The 17,781-nt window shown below is 40.1% G+C and overlaps 1 protein-coding gene across 1 annotated transcript; it reads left to right on the top strand.

Annotated features, from left to right (window-relative positions):
- The first annotated feature begins 13,682 nt into the window (after nucleotides 1–13,682).
- On the top strand, nucleotides 13,683–15,324 carry LOC146665942 (uncharacterized). The gene is made up of 2 exons (XM_085413754.1): nucleotides 13,683–14,029; nucleotides 14,918–15,324. The coding sequence occupies exons 1-2, from the start codon at nucleotides 13,770–13,772 to the stop codon at nucleotides 15,186–15,188; spliced, it is 531 nt and encodes a 176-aa protein (XP_085269880.1). The 5' UTR covers nucleotides 13,683–13,769; the 3' UTR covers nucleotides 15,189–15,324.
- Nucleotides 15,325–17,781: the final 2,457 nt, after the last annotated feature.

The raw sequence follows: 17,781 nt of genomic DNA, 5'->3' as shown, positions 1-17,781 counted from the left end.
TGTTGTTTTCAATATTTACAAATGATAAACAATGACATAATTTCCCATGGAGGCCCTCTCCCTCTCCCCTGAAGTTACCAATTCATTCACCTCCCTGTTGAGAATTAGCTATAGCTCACTTAAATGACTCCTTCCCCCGTGGCTGTCTGGAAGACTGACAGCGACTAAACGCAACAAGCCAGTTTTCTGAATAAAATATACCTGCACCTGCCTTTCAAAGACAAAGAGGTGTTTGTGAACAAGCATCTGGCCTTGGGCTTTATTCTCTCCTTAGTGTGTGTGTGCGTGGTGTGTGTGTCATTGGGCGTGCATCTGTTAGTGGCTGAGATGCCTCAAAAAGAATGTAATTAATTCATGAGAACACAACCATATCCTTAAATCCCATAGGAGTGTTAGTGAACCTATGGCCACTGAACTACTTTTCTCATTAATTCTCCCTCAAAGTTCATTAAAAAAAATCTCTTTAAACATAATTCTTACTTTGTCTATTCGGTCAACAACTGAATAAATGTATGAATGTATAAATGCTGGACAAATATCTTTGAACATAATCTTTTCTGAAAGGTGTCTAGGAAAAAAATTCACCCACCATCATTTCTAAGGTTTTAGGCATCAGGATAAGTTACCAAGTGTTAAAATTAGGCAGATGAATAAGAATCTCAGGTAAGCAAACTCGTATGAACCACAATATATAATATATTACATGGCGTTATTATTTATTTAACAGAAACCAAGACTAAGCCAAAATGAAGAAGTAGTGTGTGAAAGTACACCCTTATTGCTTCCACATGAATTAGGAGGGTAAGTGGCAGCCAGGTGCTAATAATAAGATACACTTCATTAACTGACTAGTGAGCAAGTGTGAGCACCTCTAAAAACAAAACAAAACCAAGGAGACATTTTGGCAGTTTGCTGGGCTGAAACATGGTGTGTCTCAGCATATTACCGAGGAGAAAAGACAGCGGTGATCTTAGAGAAGCAATTGTTGCTGTACATCAAAGGGTTAAAAGGCCATTTCCAAACTATTTCAAGTCCACTGGTCGGCAGTGAAAATTTTTTTCACAAGGGCAAAACATTCAAAACAGCTCCCAGTCTTCCCAGGAGGGGATATCCCAGCACATTATCCCCAAGGTAAGATTGTGTAATGGTCAGAGAAACAGCAAAAAACCCAAGAACTATATAACAGACTCTACAGGCCTCAGCTACCATGTAACATTTTAAAGTTTATCACAATATAATTATAAAAAGACTGATTAAGTATATAGTTTATTTGATATCACACCTGTATTACTGAAAATAATGTATCACAATACAAAGAATAAAACTATAACTAAACTTCTAAGGTTCTTACAATGTAGAAACAGTATACTGCATAATACAGTGTAATACACATGTATGCACTTAGAGATCCTTAAATAAAGTTTATCTTCATTATTCACCAAGTATCCGTCGCAAACTACAATCAACTAGGTATTCAGTTCAGATCCTTATAATAAAATACCTTGTCTGTTGAGTAAAAAGAGTAAAAAACAAACAATCAAAACAACATTAAAAATGGGAATAGCAGGAAAGTGCAGGAAAAAGGAAAAGAGTGCTTTTTCTGTCAGTCTACTGCTCTACTCACATTCAGTCTGGTGCAGCAGGAAAGAGGAAAAAATACATATTGTTCTTATACAAAAGAGTCCTCTTCAGTTGTTTAAAATGTCATTTTCCTCCTGTCTTCTACAAAAGAAGAACAGCTATATTTTGTTCCTGTGTGCAGAATGAAGAGAAACACCCCAGTGAGGTCACTCATCCATAGTAGGACCTGGGAAGTTAAATGCAAATCCAACATCCGTCACCCTGGGGAAGCCTGAATGTGGAAAACCTTACTTAATCTTCCATCCTTCAAAAGTGTATCTGGAAAAAGGGGTTGAAAATAAGTAATGAATGTTACATGGTGAAAGGCCATACAGTAAATCATTATCTACTAGGCAAGGATTGATGTTAATGCTGAGAATCTGACATGTATTTGTAAGACTTGGAGCAATCAGTCCTGCTAAATCTGCTCTATTCAGAAAGAAAAGATGAAATGATGCAGGGTTAGAAAGGTCCCACTTTAATATATGGAGCACAGTACTCCTCTTATCATAAGGGCCTCTTTTCAAAAGCCTCTCCAGAGCTGCGTTCCACCACAAATTTGTTTAACACGTGTAACATCAGGGAGAGTATTTATGTGTTATTTTTCCCCACCATCTGAGTGCATCATCCATTACCACAATGACGAAACTTTATACCTCTTCTTAACATCTGAATAAAGTATTCATCATATTCCTGTCCCCTGGAAACACCAAAGCATCCATTAGACCCCTTACCTTTAAAGTCTAGGTTATATTTTTAACGGAGGCAAAGCCCACCCTAAAACATGGATACTTTAATCTACTTCTGCTCCAAAATAAATATTAACAAACGGCTCAACATTTTGATATTTTGCAACTTTCAGCACATAAAGAACGTAAAAAAAATACAAATTCTAATTGCAAAAAATAATCCAGGTGAAATAATCCACCTGTCCAAAGAACACACTTCCTTGTTGTGTGTAAATGTCAGTGTTACAATGGTAGAAACTGCAAAGAGAAACCCAGTCCTGCTCCCACCTCGTCACAGTTACTGCCCTAATAGAAAATGTGCTCTGCGTTAAGAGCTTGTTTCACTGAACTTGTTTCATTGGTAGGACTTCAGCGTGAGCCATCACGGGAGCCATCAATGATTAAGCGCTCTCCTCACTCCTTAACAGGATCTGCAGGTGTGGGGCCGCAATCAATCATCTCTTTAATATTGTCAATTCTCATCCAGATTAAGCAAACACCCTTTTTCTCTCTTTCTGCTTCCGCTGCACCGTGTAAACGTCTCTCTCTATCGTTCATAAACACTGCTATAATTCACAGAAATCCTTCTGAAAATAACCCTATTGGTTAGATTTCTGTCATACTGGGCAACCTTTTGGCAGTTTGCTTGTATTTGGCTTCCATAGAGAGTAAGTATCTGACAACTGAGAACAGGAAAAGTGCACAGCCTTTCCACATGAGCATCCAGACAGATTTATTATGACTATTATGATTTTTTGTAAGGTATTCAAGACCATTTGGATTTATTAACCCCTGAAGCCTAATGTCCATACAAAAATGAATGCTCAGACAAATGTTTGCAAAAACACCCCAACATGAACTCAACAGTAACCCCTCCAAGTCTCTCCTCTTACGACACCTCCTCTCTTCCACCCCAACTTCACAGATGCAAATCTTTCAGTCATCAAAACACAAGTTCAGTAAGAAGACCTCGCCTCACCCTAGAGTTACTGCCCCTACGTATTTAGGCGACGCTAACTCTTCTTCTCTCTCATGTTCTCATGTTGGTTTATTTGATCCCATCAAAGACCAGTACTATCTTAAAGAATGATCTGGTACTCACCAACCCTCAGACACCTAAATAGGTTTATCGATCCACATATCTCAGCAAAGACTCATCCTTCACACCGACTTCAGCACATACGGCAAAATACCACTTTAATAATCTTATCTGGGTAGATGCCACAGTCATCGCTGATATTCCTCATGAAAACACCATTACCTGTCCGTCATGCTGGAATTAATCTTGTGGTTAAAGGGAAGTTTTTCTTCTTTTTTTTAATGCCTATCCCGACCTCTGTGAGTCAGCTCTCTGAAAGTCACCTGAAGAACCATGCCGGTTCTTTTCTTTTCCATGCATAACCCACAAGCTCAACCCAGACATCCAGTTTATCTGAAACTCATCATACAGTTACAGTTACAATCTTTATTCTGCCCTTTATTAAAACTAAAACTAGATATGAAAAACATTTTTGTCAACTAAAACAAAAATTTAAAAAGCCCAAGCACACCCGCCCACCCCATCAGCTTATTATAGCAAACGGGTAAAAATGATTGTGAAACAAGAAAATCCACTTCAACTAACTGAGACTAAACAGGATTTTTTAAAAAGTCACAGTGAAATAAAAATAAAAACTAATTAGAAAATACAAACTATAATAACTCACATTCATATCTTGGTGTTATTTATATGTCACTATTTTCATGTACGCAGGCAGCTGTGAATACTGACAATATAAAAGTGTGAATGATGGACGTGTTTCGAGACTGCACAACCAGTACAGTACAGCCCTTTTCAAGAGGTCAATTTTAGCAATTCATTTTTTTGTGTGCAAAAGAAGAAAATTGGCTTCTAATTTCAATTCTAAATGGTGAACCTGAGATACTCAATCCAGTATTAAACATGATCCCTGCACGGCTGCAAGAATAAACAGGATGTGTACAACTTTACCAAACCTAAACTGGCTGTAGGTGTGAGTGTGAACATAGTCTGTCACTCTGTGTTAGGCTTGGCAGCCTGTCAAGGGTGTACCCCTTTCATTGGCTGACGGCCGGGATGGACTCCAGCCCCCCTGGATGGACGGAGGGATCTCAGCGCAAATCTGAGTAAGAAAGGGACCAAAAGTTTGACCTCAGTGAGCAAGTGTCATTGCCCCCATTGCTAGGTATTAAGTAACTGGTGCCTGATAAAAGAAGAAACAATGCCAACTTAGTGACAATCAGCACAATGGACATGAAATTGACCTACCAAATCCCAAATCACAGGGGAGAATGTACTCTACTGAAACATGGTGAAGCTAGAAACTGATTCTGTGGATAGATCAAAAGCCAAAGCTACCACATAAAGTCTTTGAAAATGCAGACGTGCACAGGTTCCCACATTTAGAGTTGTATTTTTGCTCATTTTTAATTACCACACTGATGTCTTTAATCTCTTTGATATCAAAGACACTAGCATTGCTGCATGAGAGTGCCATTTTTTTAAAGATATGAAAAGGGACTCACAACATGAAACTGTGAAACACTGTAACTACACGTTTTCCAGTTTTACCACATCTTAGCGTCGTAATGATCATTTTCTCTCATTAAAGCGTTATAATCCCAGAGTGCCCCTGTGTACATACATGTACATGATCACCATCTAAACATGTCTTCATCAGCATACAGACTCCACAAAAGAAAATTTACTGTGTTGCTCAAAGGCTCAAAGTGGCAGCTACTGACAATTAACAAGATGGAATGGTTTCTTGCATGTTACTCATGTTACTCAGTGTGTGAGCTGATGCTGTGAATCAATTAACACTCTTTAAAAATTACTGGTTTGTTTTTATTGGCTCTCTTGCATGTCACAGTGGTGACTGATTTTCTTTTAATAAGCATACTGGTGCAGGCCTCCACAACAGTCTCAGTTTCTCACATGGCCCCTTAGGAAAATTAATCGCCCACACCTGATTTAGCGCTTAGAAAGAAGAATAAACAGGATTATGGAGACTGTGCACATTGTAGTTCCTCCCTTGGTGCTCCTGTAATGCCACACTTTGTTTTCTATTATTTTCTCATTCCTGTTAAAAACTTTTAAACCTTAGTTTCCCCTCCCCTCTCCTGACAGTCTTTCTTCGTATGATTGCAGTGAATAATTTATCGTTACCAGGATTTAGTCTTAACTTTAAGAGGAAGTTCTAGGAAAATGTCGTAATTCTGAGTATTTTCATAGAATTTGCACACCAGGGGCTGATCTTAGTAGGTGGTTGTGAGAAAGGAGCCTAGATCAGAGGGATGACCAGTGTTTGTGAGATCAGTTAAATAGCTCGATTTAGCTTAGTGGCAGCAGTTAATATTAATAGGATTTGTTGTACATCTGAGGTTAAAGACCTGTGGGGTCTACCTTGTTAAAACTAGACACTAGTTATGCAGTGACACTCTGTGAACACAGGTGTGCCCTCGAACCAAAATCACTGCTGTTTCACTTGTCAAGAGAAATTCATTAAGGCAAAGGGGGGTTAATCCCCACTGCTGAGAGCGTAGCCACAGAACAGATTTTACAGTGTGTGCCTACATTATTTTACTTTCATGACATGCATATTGATCAAAGAATGCATTTCCATTTGTTGTTAGTGGCAATAGTACGATTACACACTTGATTAAATTTGTGACTACAGCCCGGTCGCAGCACAGGGTAATGAAATCTGACATCGTGGCTGAAAAAGTGTGCAGAAACCGCCACCGTAAAACAGATGAATGTCCAAAATTTTAACATCTACCGTTCCCTCTACCGTAGCCTCTCTGTAACCGACAAGAACTGAATACCTAAATAGACAGGGTCAAGATGTAGATATGCATTTTTCACATTTCCATATTAATCAGACTTTAGTGTTGCTCCAGTGGGTCATCATGACCAGAGGATGGTAGTAGAATAGAGTTTTCTACTCTAGTCATTAAAAGCGGCCCCAGACGAGTCCTTAACTCCAGGCTCCCAGTCATCCGTCTCGTGTGTTTATGCCGCCACCACACCTCCTGCATCTTAACGCACACTTTCTCTGCCCTTAAAAGTGGAAACACTTATGTTGTTTCAGGAATGCTTAAATAGGTGATAGAAGAACCAATGCGATTTGTTTAGGTGAAGGGTGTTTTTGAAAACCACAGCAACGTAGACCATCTATGTTTTTATTCTATTCTCTAAGTCTCACAACCACTTGATTTTGTTTTCTAAGTTTGGTAATGGAAAGTTGATGATTTGGGTTAAAATATACACATGCAGTATTGTGTAAAAGTGTTGAGAATTTTGCTTGCAAAGAGCCAGACTTTTTAAAAGTGTTCTTCATCAATATTTCTCCAAGTCTTTCAAGGCTTTCCTTTGGACTTTGCCTGCTTTTTTAAAAATCATTTTCAGTCCAGACCTTGTGCATCAACATTTTCAGAGAAATATTGTTTTAATTGTTGAGCCACTTAATTCAGTTCAGGTCCGTTCAGTTCCATTTTATCTATATATTGCAAAATCACAACAATCACCTTAAGGCACTTTATGTTGTAAGGTAAAGACAATAATAATAGAAAGAAACTCCAACAAGCAAATGACCCTCATTAGCAAGCAGTTTGTGACAGCAGGAAGGACAAACTCCCTTTTAACAGGACGAAACCTCCAGCAGAACAAGGCTCAGGGAGAGGCAGCCAGCTGCTATGACTGTTGGAGGTGAGGAGAGCAAAACAAGACAAAAAGCAGCTGTGGAAGAGAGCCAGAGATTAATAATATTTAATGACTAAATACGGAGCTAAAAAGATATGGTAACTGACCTATGAATCAATCAGGCATGCAAAGGCACCTAACTCAGTGGGTTTAACTAGTGTTCTACACATAGCAAACCACTTAGCACAGAACCAATTTTTAATTGTATCTTTAGGTGTTTTGTTACCAGCAGCATGGCAAAAACACAAGGTTTGTTCCCACTGATGTGCAATATGTCTTGAAGCTCAACAATTGTAGGACAAAAGAAGAAGTAGCTGGCCTAACAATAGCTATAGCAGATGAACGACACCTGAAGTATCTGACAGTCATATCCTTAAGAAATAGAAGAAGAAAAAAAAAAACAGACTCAGCACCTGAGAAATATATCTGGCCTTTTAGTTGATCCATTTCCTCTTCACTGAAGCCTCATCAGAAGTGCCATTCTTAAAGAAAGGAAACAGTGAGAAAAGGCTGAGGTATGCCACATTACACAAGAACTGGATGAAAAAAATAAATAAATCAGTGACAACAGGTCTTATAGACTGAAAAATTACAATTTTAGGTGTTTTGTTCAAGTTACAGGAGGTTAAGAGAGTGGTGCAACACTGAGTGTCTGCAGACATCTGTAAAACATCCGTAAAACATTTAGGCCAGTGGTGATCGTCATTGTTCAGCATGACAATGACCCCTAACACACTGCCGATGCACAAGTATGCTTGAACAGAAAAATGCACAATGGATGTTAGAGTTTGTATTTTTGATTGTCATTTATGCTTAGAATTATTTACTTATGCTTAGAGTTTATAATTAGTTGTAGATTGGTAGAGGTCTGATCATACTTAATAGTCTGCAAACTTTGTGTGTATTAGAGAGCACACTGAGGGCACGAGAGTTCGCGCCTTGTCTTATTGTTTTACGGTAGGATTAACGTAGTTGCGTCTGTTCTAGTCTAAGTGCTTTTGTTTATAAATGAACTGCTGGACTTCCTCACGGTGTTATCTAGGATGGGGGTCTACCCTCTTCCTGACCAGGGATGTTTGCTTGTGTGCTTTTATGACCCTTTGATCAGCAGTACCACACACACACACACACACATCCACCACACACACACACACACACACATCCACCACATACGCACACACACGCACCCACCAACCACATACGCACACACACACACACAGGCAAGGTACTCTTTGTTTGTATGTAGACGTCATATGTTAATGAACCTATGCATATTCATGTAACCTCAATAAAAGGGCAGTGGTACGGGAGAACGGACGAGAGCAACTGGGGTCAGGCGAGGGAACGGCGCCTGTCCGGTTCTCTCCCGTGCACGAGAAACATGAAGAAGCTTGCTTACTTGTGTCTTGCTTTGCAGTGTAATTATATTGCCTTCAACGTTCCAGCGAATAGGTTTATGCTACAAACCTATCAATGGACCTCTATCAGTTGTAGATTGGCCTCCAAAAGCCCCAACCTAAGATGTGGCTCAAGACTTTTGCACAGCGCTTTATAGATTGTCAGAAACATGTTAGAGTGCTGAGTTTAGTTTCCTGTGATGATATTTATAGGCATCTGCTGTAATGCCACAAAACATGTACAACCCCATCCCTAATAATGTAAAGCATAAAAGTTGATTCATAAATCTGAGTTAATTGAATAAAAATGTGTTTTGACTTTTATACCATCCACTACTATAGTTATTTGTTCACTCCTTGCTTTATTTGACCTGAATCTCAGCCTTTTTAGTTTCTGACTGGTATTTGGGTAACGTGTCATTCAGAGCAATTAAGCTGATCATTTTCGATATACATGGTTCTAAGCTCCATTTATTTCTCCACCAGGAGAGATCCAAGCTGGAATTATGTGATCATTGCCATTCTTTGTTTGTGATAATCAAGGGGTAATCATCATCCCCATTACTGATTTTCTTCTGCCAAGTTGAGAAGCAACACTGTTTATTTGCAAGTCAGACAAACCAAAACTAGATGGAGAGGTACTGTAAAGCTTGGGTGATGGAAGAAGCCAATAAGTTCAGTTGGTGCTCCAGATCAATTTCTTAAAAAAAAAAAGAAAAAAAAGTAAATACTAAAACGGGCATTAGCCTTGGAGGAGAATGTGCTCTCCGAGTGCCTTTCCAGTTCAATGTTAATAAGTGTCAATGCAGTGAGGATGAGTTTGCATCATTTGCACTCCCTCAGTTGCATGGTGCTGTGACTCTGACAGATAACAAACAGCTGCACCATAGGGGATGCGGCAAACCAATGCATCATGAAAGGAACCGTCACCCATCCCTTCTTCATCTTCTCTATATTCTCCTTTTATCTGCTCTTCACACATTCTGCTATTCCATGGCCCATGTCAATCCCGTAATTTGTATTTGTCGGTGTTCGCTGCTCGTCTTTGAAGGCCCGCTGTGTCTCGCCTGGAAAACAATGAAAAAACATTGGCAAGTAGTGTTTAGGAGGTAGAGCAGTTCAAAGACAGGATCAATCCTTCCTCATTTGCATAGTCGTTGTTTGCTAGGCACTGTCAGTGCTACAAGGTTGCACGTCATTCTACAAGTAAAGGAGCTCTGTCGCCTGAGTCCATATACGAAGAAGAATAAGAGGAATTTTTCTAGGTGACATTGTTATAGAAGTAGCCACTCAAACCGTGAATATACAGAAAAATACATAGAGAGTAAAACAAGACAACACAAAGCACTTGTTTTGTTATCAGCAGAGAACTAAACTCGAGTCTCCTAAAGAGGCTTTATGATAGTAGCTTGCTACACCAAAGTGCTGTCTTACTTTCCATGGAAAAGACAGAATTAGGCCATGAAAACACCCAAAGGAGTCCAATTAAAGTCTATAATATTAGCAAGTAACAGTGAAAACAGTGGGGTTAATAGCTATTTAGCTATCCAGCTTAATTACCAGCCTGCAGCTTTCTGTGAGTCCTACAAATCCCAGGTTTGCAAAGTAGTGCATTGAAAGACCCGAGGCTCTGTCAGGTGCATTGTCTCTTATCCTGGTGCATGAGACATAGATTTAATGAAGTGTTACGATTTTACCAGATTCTATTATTATCATTGCGTGGAAGGAAGGTATTATACATTGAAAAAAATAACATTAAATGTAAAGAGAAAGGTAAAGACAACCTCAGAGATACTTTGAGGAGTTTAAAGTGGGCCATTAGGGCATTGCTCATTACTTGGATGAGTTTACAGGGCCAACGGTAGTGATGCTGACAGTTTTGCAAGCCATTTTAAAGGCTCGGCACTCTGGAAGCTTAACAAATGCTGATAACAGAAAATACAGCAGGACGTTCAAACTGAACTGTGCCCTTTAGACCACAGTGAGAGTTGCAGGAGTGTCATTCTTGAACAATAACTTTTCAGTAATTAAAAAGGTATGTCCTGCATTAGGAGAGACTGGAATCCAGACGAACCCAAATGCATAAAAACAGCTGCAACACCTACAGTAGTTTAACTCTGTGGATAATTGTAGGAAATACACTTTATTAATTTTAAAAGATCAATAATAAGCATACACCCCTGCAGGTAGTTTGTGTATTCTGATTGTTTTTCCTAATAGGTGGGGTAAAAATAATGCTAATGCTATTATTTTTGCAGACATTAAAGCTATTCAGTGGAAATACAAACACGTTTCTGAAACTAGAACAACGTGAAGTGAAATCTTGGACAAAGTTCATACTCCTTAGATCTGCTGTAACCTGCTCCCACCTGAATAGTCGCAAATTATTAGATAAATAATTGATAATAATTTGTATAAATAATAAAAAAACAGCCAGTGACTCACGCTGTGGTAATCATACGTTAGAAATTTTGTGTCATAATGTAGAGAAGACCCAGATACAGACACTAGTAGATGGGTATTGTTACCAGTTTTAAAATATTTGAGAAAACACATTGTATGAAATAAGGCCTTAAAACTGGGACACTCATTGTACCTATAGCACAGCTGAGCTAAGATTAAATGTAAATCAGATGCAAATGACATGCAAGATAGTAAAGCTCCGATACATTAAACATATTTGGCTTAATGCCCAGTGACCTCCAAAACAAACTGCTTATAGGTACACCCATAGGACAGCAAACATGAGAAAAAGCCCTCCAGGGCAGCGGTCACCAACCTATTTTGCTCCACAGACTGGTTTATGTCCGACAATATTTTCGTGGACTGCCCTTTAAGGTGTCGCGGATAAATACAACAAAATAAAACCAGTACCGGTACCAAAAAACACAGAAGATTTATTCATAACACACGGGAAAAGACCCAGTAGCCCGGTACCAAATGACTCCGTGGCCCGTGTGTTGGGGACCGCTGCTCTAAGGTACCAACAAACAAGCAAAACAAGCCAAAGTTCTGCTGTAGCTTTCTCATTTAGTGGGAAATTAGGATAAAATCCCCTACAGAGTCCTTTTGCTGCATATGTGGGAATCTGGAATCTGGCAAAGCCCACACATAAAGAGAAACTGTGATAGTACTCTGAAATGATTAAACAGAATTAAATGAAGAGGACAGGTTTCTGCTGTTCTTAGAATCCATTAATCAGTTTGTCTGCTATTGGCTAAGAAATGGAAAATTATGCTCCAATTGATGGCATCATCTCATCATTTAGTCTGATAAGATTTCCAGATTTCATCCACAGTTCTTTAACACTGTTCTGTACAAGAGTGTGATGAACTTCCAGCTGTAGCACATCCAACAGAAACGACAATGTGCATACTGTGTAAAGTCCAGATTAAATTTTCTCCAGATTTATGTTTAATCTTTCCTGCTATCCAGCAGTGGTTATAGCTACATGCTACAGTTACCTCGGGGTGCACAGGACATTGGCAGGCAGTGGATGCAGAGGTCCACTCCGAAGCTGCCTCGCTTTATGATTTGGAACCACACAGCAGCACTGAGGATGTACTGATTTGACTTGATATTTTATTGACTAGTTTTCTTCTGGCCTTGCAGCATCCAAATAACTCTCTGGAAACTGTATGTGGGGACTAGATATTAAAACAGCTGTAATGCAATACCTGTTAAAGCCATTACATTAAAGCTACAAAAAGTTCTTATCCAAAAGCCACTTTAACTGTTTTTATTTTGTTTTTTTAGCTATAGCTGTCTGTCATCATTCCTGTCAGTACTCGTGGACAAAAGAAGACTAGATTAGACTGTTCTTTGATAGATTTGTGATTGTTTGGATAACAGCAATCAGTCCTGATGTGCACAACATCAAGCCAGCTGATTTTCTTTCATCGAACACCTGAACAAAACAAGAAGGGGAAATGAAGTGTAGTGTACACAGTAATATTACATTTAATATTAGTGAAGTACATCCTTTAGAACCTCCCAAAAAAGATATCACACATGAAATACATGAAGCAAACAGATTTAACGCGTGCCATCATTAGACCTGGCTGGTTGTGATAGAATCAGATGCTCATGATCTTTACGAAAAGATGGTCAAGCAAAGATGGAGCCGTAGAGTCTGCGTCTTTTGTCAGTATCCACGTTCATCCTCATATCTGCACCGGAGATGAAGATTCTGTTCCTACCTCCCAGAAGTATTCCCACCAGTAAGCACCAGCTCATTGTTTAGCCTCTTTAATCACTATAATGATATCTAAAAGCCTACGACAGCTGCAACAGGCTCCAGGCCCTCCGGTGACCCTGAAATGAATAAGCAGTTAGGAAAATGGATGGACATCCTTATGCTATTTTATGTTATCAATGCTCGCACTCTACTCAGTTTTCTTCAATTGCTATGTTGTTTTCCTGCTACTGTGTTACAAACAGGAGCTCCAGCATAGCGAATCACAGTCCCAAAGCCCCACATCATCAGTCAGCGGATCATAGGGTGGAAATGTAAGACTACAGGGAGTGCTATCCTGCACAGCCTGTGATATTTATGTCTGAGATTTAATGAGGGGGTCTCTATCATCATGGGCTACATTAAGCTTTGTATCACAGCACACATCCCTTAAGACGTTCCACACATGTGACGAATCCAAAACCTGTTAACTCCTGACATAAAGCACATTTCAAAGAAAAACAAAGAGGGCTTAAACCGAATGACGGAGCTTCACTTAAGATCCATAAGCTGCACAGTGAAGAGTGACATAATTTGGGTGACGCTCAAATACAAATACCACCAGTCGAGCGTTTCAAAACTTCCTGTTTGCTAAGCGCAGCCATTTAGAAGACTGAAGAGAGATGAAATGCCTTGTTTCAGACAGTATGTGAACTGAAGAGAGGCCCAGTATAAATTAGGATTATCGCAAAGGAACATAATATAACACCTGGGGCTCAACTCTAGCTATGAATTTAGTTTTTTTTTTTCAATTAAACATTTATATTGTTGCTTACTAATTAATAAAATGGAATTTGAAACTTTTGCTGCACAATTGCAAATTTTACGGATCTGGGTCCACAACAACAAATGCAAAATTCCTGCTTTACGGTGTGTTCACACCGAACGCGATGGACGCGAATAAAACGCCCCAAACGCCCCTAATTTGACGCGTGTACATTCGCGTCTCAACGCGTGCGCGTGAACCGGAAATGTGGGAGGAATGTGGGAGGGAGTTGTGCCAGACCGGTATCTTTGCAAGATGGCAGCTATCGAGCTAGCGCTTGAAGAGAGAGTCTCCCTTCTCTATGTACTGTGGAGAGCAGAGCAGCAGCGTAAAAGACGTCCTCGCCGTACCTGGGTCCATCAGGTCCTCCAGAGGCATGAGCAGTTTGGTGAGTTTCACCACTTGCTCCAGGAGCTGCGCCTGGATGACGGCCGATTCCAGCGCTATCACCGTCGGCCAGTTTGAGGACCTGCTTTCCCTCGTCGGTCCCAGCATCGCCCGCCTAGACACCAACTACAGACGCTCAATCCCACCTGCAGAGCGCCTGTCCGTCTGCCTGAGGTTAGTAAAACTATTTAATACGGTAGTCCTTTATTGATATCTGTGCTAATATGCTAATCCATCCAGTTATACACTGCTAACATGGATGTGCTATGCTAACAGTGAATGCTGTCGGTGTTTACTGAAAGCAAACTGTGGTACAGAGACGACTCTTTATAATATTTCTAGTGATACTCAGAAGGTCTCATCAAGCCCCGATTTAATTCGATTTATGCTGTTATCAGTGTTTGCATGATAGCATGGCTGTGGTGTCACATCAATGTATGCGCTCGGTGTTTGCTGATATCAAACTGTAGCATTAGGACCACTGAGTTAACCTTTGTAGTGATACTCACTCCTTTTTATTTAGACCTGGTTTAATTCTGGGATAGTTGAATATTTGTATATAATCCCTGCAGCTGTCAGACTCTATAGCAGGGGTCACAGCCTTTATTAAAACAGAGTTAGATAAAACTGTGAACAGTTTGGTTCATCTCTAGTTACATGGTTCTATCTTGATAAGCTGTCTTATCACAGATTAATTTTTCAAAAATATTAATGATTTAAGCAAGGAAAGGGCTACATGTCAACACACAACTCTTTATTTCTATTAATGTCTTACTTCATTCCTACCTGATTGACATGTTTAGGAATTATGAGTGATTGGCTCACTGTAGTTGTGAAAGTTGCTACCAATCAAATTATGATATGTTAAAGTTAAAACAAAACACAACTGTTTTAGATATTATCTAATATACATTTTGTAATTATCCTTATAATTACAAAATGTTTTATGTAAGATTTAAGTTTTGTGATTTATATCTGACATCACAAAAGTATTTTGGAATTTGAATAATGTATTTTGTAACTGCAGTACACATAATACTGATTTTGAACAATTTTGTCCAGGTTCCTTGTCACCGGGGACTCCTTCAGGACCATCGCGTTAAGTTTTCGAGTTGGTGTGTCCACGGTGTGCCAGATCACCCCCCAGGCAGCGACGTCCATCTGGGACTGTCTAGTGGACGACTTCATGGCTGCGCCTTCACCTGGAGACTGGCGGTCCATCACAGAGGGATTCCAGGAGCGCTGGAACTTTCCTCTGTGCTGTGCAGCTCTGGATGGGAAGCACATCCAGACAAAGGCACCCCATATATCATATAGGAGACACACACATTGATATACACTAAATATTCATTTCATTTCTTTTTTGTGGTGCCCAAATTGATGCACCTGCTTGATTTTGTTTAAACAATTATTGCACACTTTCTGTAAATCCAGTAAACTTCTTTTCACTTCTCAAATATCACTGTGTGTGTCTCCTGTATGATATTTAACTGATGATAGTAGAACTGAGACATTAGTCATTATAAACATTTATTTGAAATAATATTAAAAGTCTCAAACAGAAAAACATTAAACATAAATATATAAAATATAAGAATTTACAGAGAGACAGGAATAAAAAGGACCAGCTGCTCTCCAGAGCAGGAACAAGGCTGAGGAGGAAATGCTCCATTGGAGACTGGTGTGGCCTCTTCAGGGACTCCAGGATGGCCAGCTCCACCGCCGATGGACCGTCCTGGGACCCGTCCCTCATCTGCCTCGGAGCCGTCCTCCTCTGTGGGCCTGTAAAACAGCACAAAACACAAAGAAATGAGAAGGCTGCTACTAGATTTTAATTTCAACATTGAAAAAAAACAAAAAAACAATAACAGGATATAATCAGATTGGTTGTAGATATTTAGTAAAGGTGATCACAAGGGAATCCCACCGACTAAAAAGGTATCAGTGCTTGCTGTACATATCTGTGGGTGCAGCAGCAGGAGCTCAGGGACTGGGGATGCTCTGCTGCAGAATCAGTTGGTTCTATCAATACAGTATTAAATGTTAACAGGTTGGATATAATAATCGTAGAGTAGACAGTGGTCCCTCATTTATTGCAGGGGTTCTCAGAATAACTAGCCCCTGGTCACAGTTCTCACAATTGATTCTCAAAGTGCAAACCTTTGTAGATTGCAAAACGTAAAAGTATTATTATGCCACGGTTTGTCTTCATCTGCCCGCCACTTTCGTGCGCCTTTTTCCCTCACGGTGCAGGTGTCTATTTCCGAATGAGGCTCATAGTTATGGGTGTTTTTGTGCTGTTTTTTCTATTGGACGCGATGGTTATCAAAACCAAACGTGATAAATTTGGCAAGCGCAGGAGATTTGTCAATCAGGCTGCAGAATGCAATGCTGTACTGTGCAATAAAAAATCAGCGAAAAAGCAAAGCAGTGACGGATGAACAGCGGGACCACTGTGTGCTGTTTATTAATAAACAATAAAATATATTCCTAAATGACAACATGCATAAAAGCAGAACGGTATTTGTACGTCAGTGGGAAAATGGCTTGCTAGCTTTTGTGCGGCTTCCCCGGGTCAGCGAAAACTTTCAAAAGAGAAATGAATGAACTTACCAGGTTGCCCGATCTCTTCACATATCTTCCTCCAAGCTCGGTCCTTTTTATTCCTGTCTCGGTACTGAAAGCAGCTGGTGTTGTACAGCTCCGAGTTGTTTGCTACCGCATTGATTAGCCTTCCCCTCCATTGAAGTATGAAAGGCTTTGGCTGGATCTGCCCCTTTGACCTAGGTAACAGCCACGTCACCAGGCTCCTGATTGGTTGTCGCGGCGCGATTTGACGCTGGAGTTCAGATTTTTCCAACTCGAGCGGGAGACGCGAAACGCGCGTATGCACAAAATGCAACACAAAAACTCACGCGCGTGGTTTTATTCGCGAGTCAAACGCGCCAGACGCGCTACACTGAGGCGCGTTTCACGCGTTTTGGCGTTTTCGCGACGCAAATCTGCTTCCGAATTTTCGCGGGACCCGCAATCGCGCGTCATCGCGCCTTTCCATTGACTTTACATGTAAACCTGACGCTCTATTCGCGTCCATCGCGTTCGGTGTGAACACACCGTTTTAGTCTGTCACGCGAGGATAGAGTCAAAGTCCTGTTTTGACCTTGTTCTTACTCACTGATATACATAAAAACAACTCAGTGGAAAAAGAAGGTGCTCTCCCAGTTCTTACCGATACAATAGCGGGCTCAGAAATCAGTCGCTTTGGTGTTAGAGATTCATCCCATGAGCATAAGAATGACACATCTTAACCTTTTCCCTGATTACTTATTCATATGAGAACAGTTCAGAGAAGTGTGCTCTGCTCTGGGCTTTTGAAAATATTCCATTTCCTCTTTTGATTCTCCTTTTAAATTAACATTAATGGAATCATCAGTTTGCAAGTAAACAGAGTGCAGTGCTGCTGAGCCGCTGGAGTGCACGCGGGTCTGGTCCCAGTCCTTCTGCGGCACTGTAGTATGTATCTATCATTTTTCTGTTTTTACGTGCTGAACAACTATCTTTATTTGTCTCTTTTTTTTTCTTCCTTTTTTTGTTTTGTTTCGGGGAAACTAGAGTTATTGACTGACCATGCTCTCAGCATCTCATTTTGAAATTCCATCTGGCCTGATAAATAAGTAATGCTACTCTACACCCCAGTGTGTAAATTCTGCCCACGTGTTTCCTGATGTGTTTGTTCAGGGTAAATGCAATGAAGTGCAGAGATATTTTTAGATGTTTCAGTCAATAGTAGTAAGAGAGAAATCTATCCACAGCTGGAAAGAGTTAAGATTCTCGGACTTTTTCGCTGTATTTTCTTTGTGCTCACACAGTTGTTCCTCTTTCACTTTGTGAGAGGAGTTACAGGGGTTTATTTGCAAAAGAGGCAC

This window comes from Rhamphochromis longiceps, linkage group LG7 (assembly GCF_057381845.1).
Source record: "Rhamphochromis longiceps isolate RC_006_pf linkage group LG7, R_longiceps_female_GT1.1, whole genome shotgun sequence".
Taxonomy (NCBI): domain Eukaryota; kingdom Metazoa; phylum Chordata; class Actinopteri; order Cichliformes; family Cichlidae; genus Rhamphochromis; species Rhamphochromis longiceps.
This window is presented reverse-complemented; position numbering and strand designations above follow the sequence as displayed.

Bases quoted from the DNA above. Each gene is read 5' to 3' on its own strand.
- LOC146665942 (XM_085413754.1), top strand. From the start codon at position 13,770: ATGTACTGTGGAGAGCAGAGCAGCAGCGTAAAAGACGTCCTCGCCGTA. The intron at 14,030-14,917 runs GTTAGTAAAACT...AATTTTGTCCAG, and splicing joins CGCCTGTCCGTCTGCCTGAG to GTTCCTTGTCACCGGGGACT.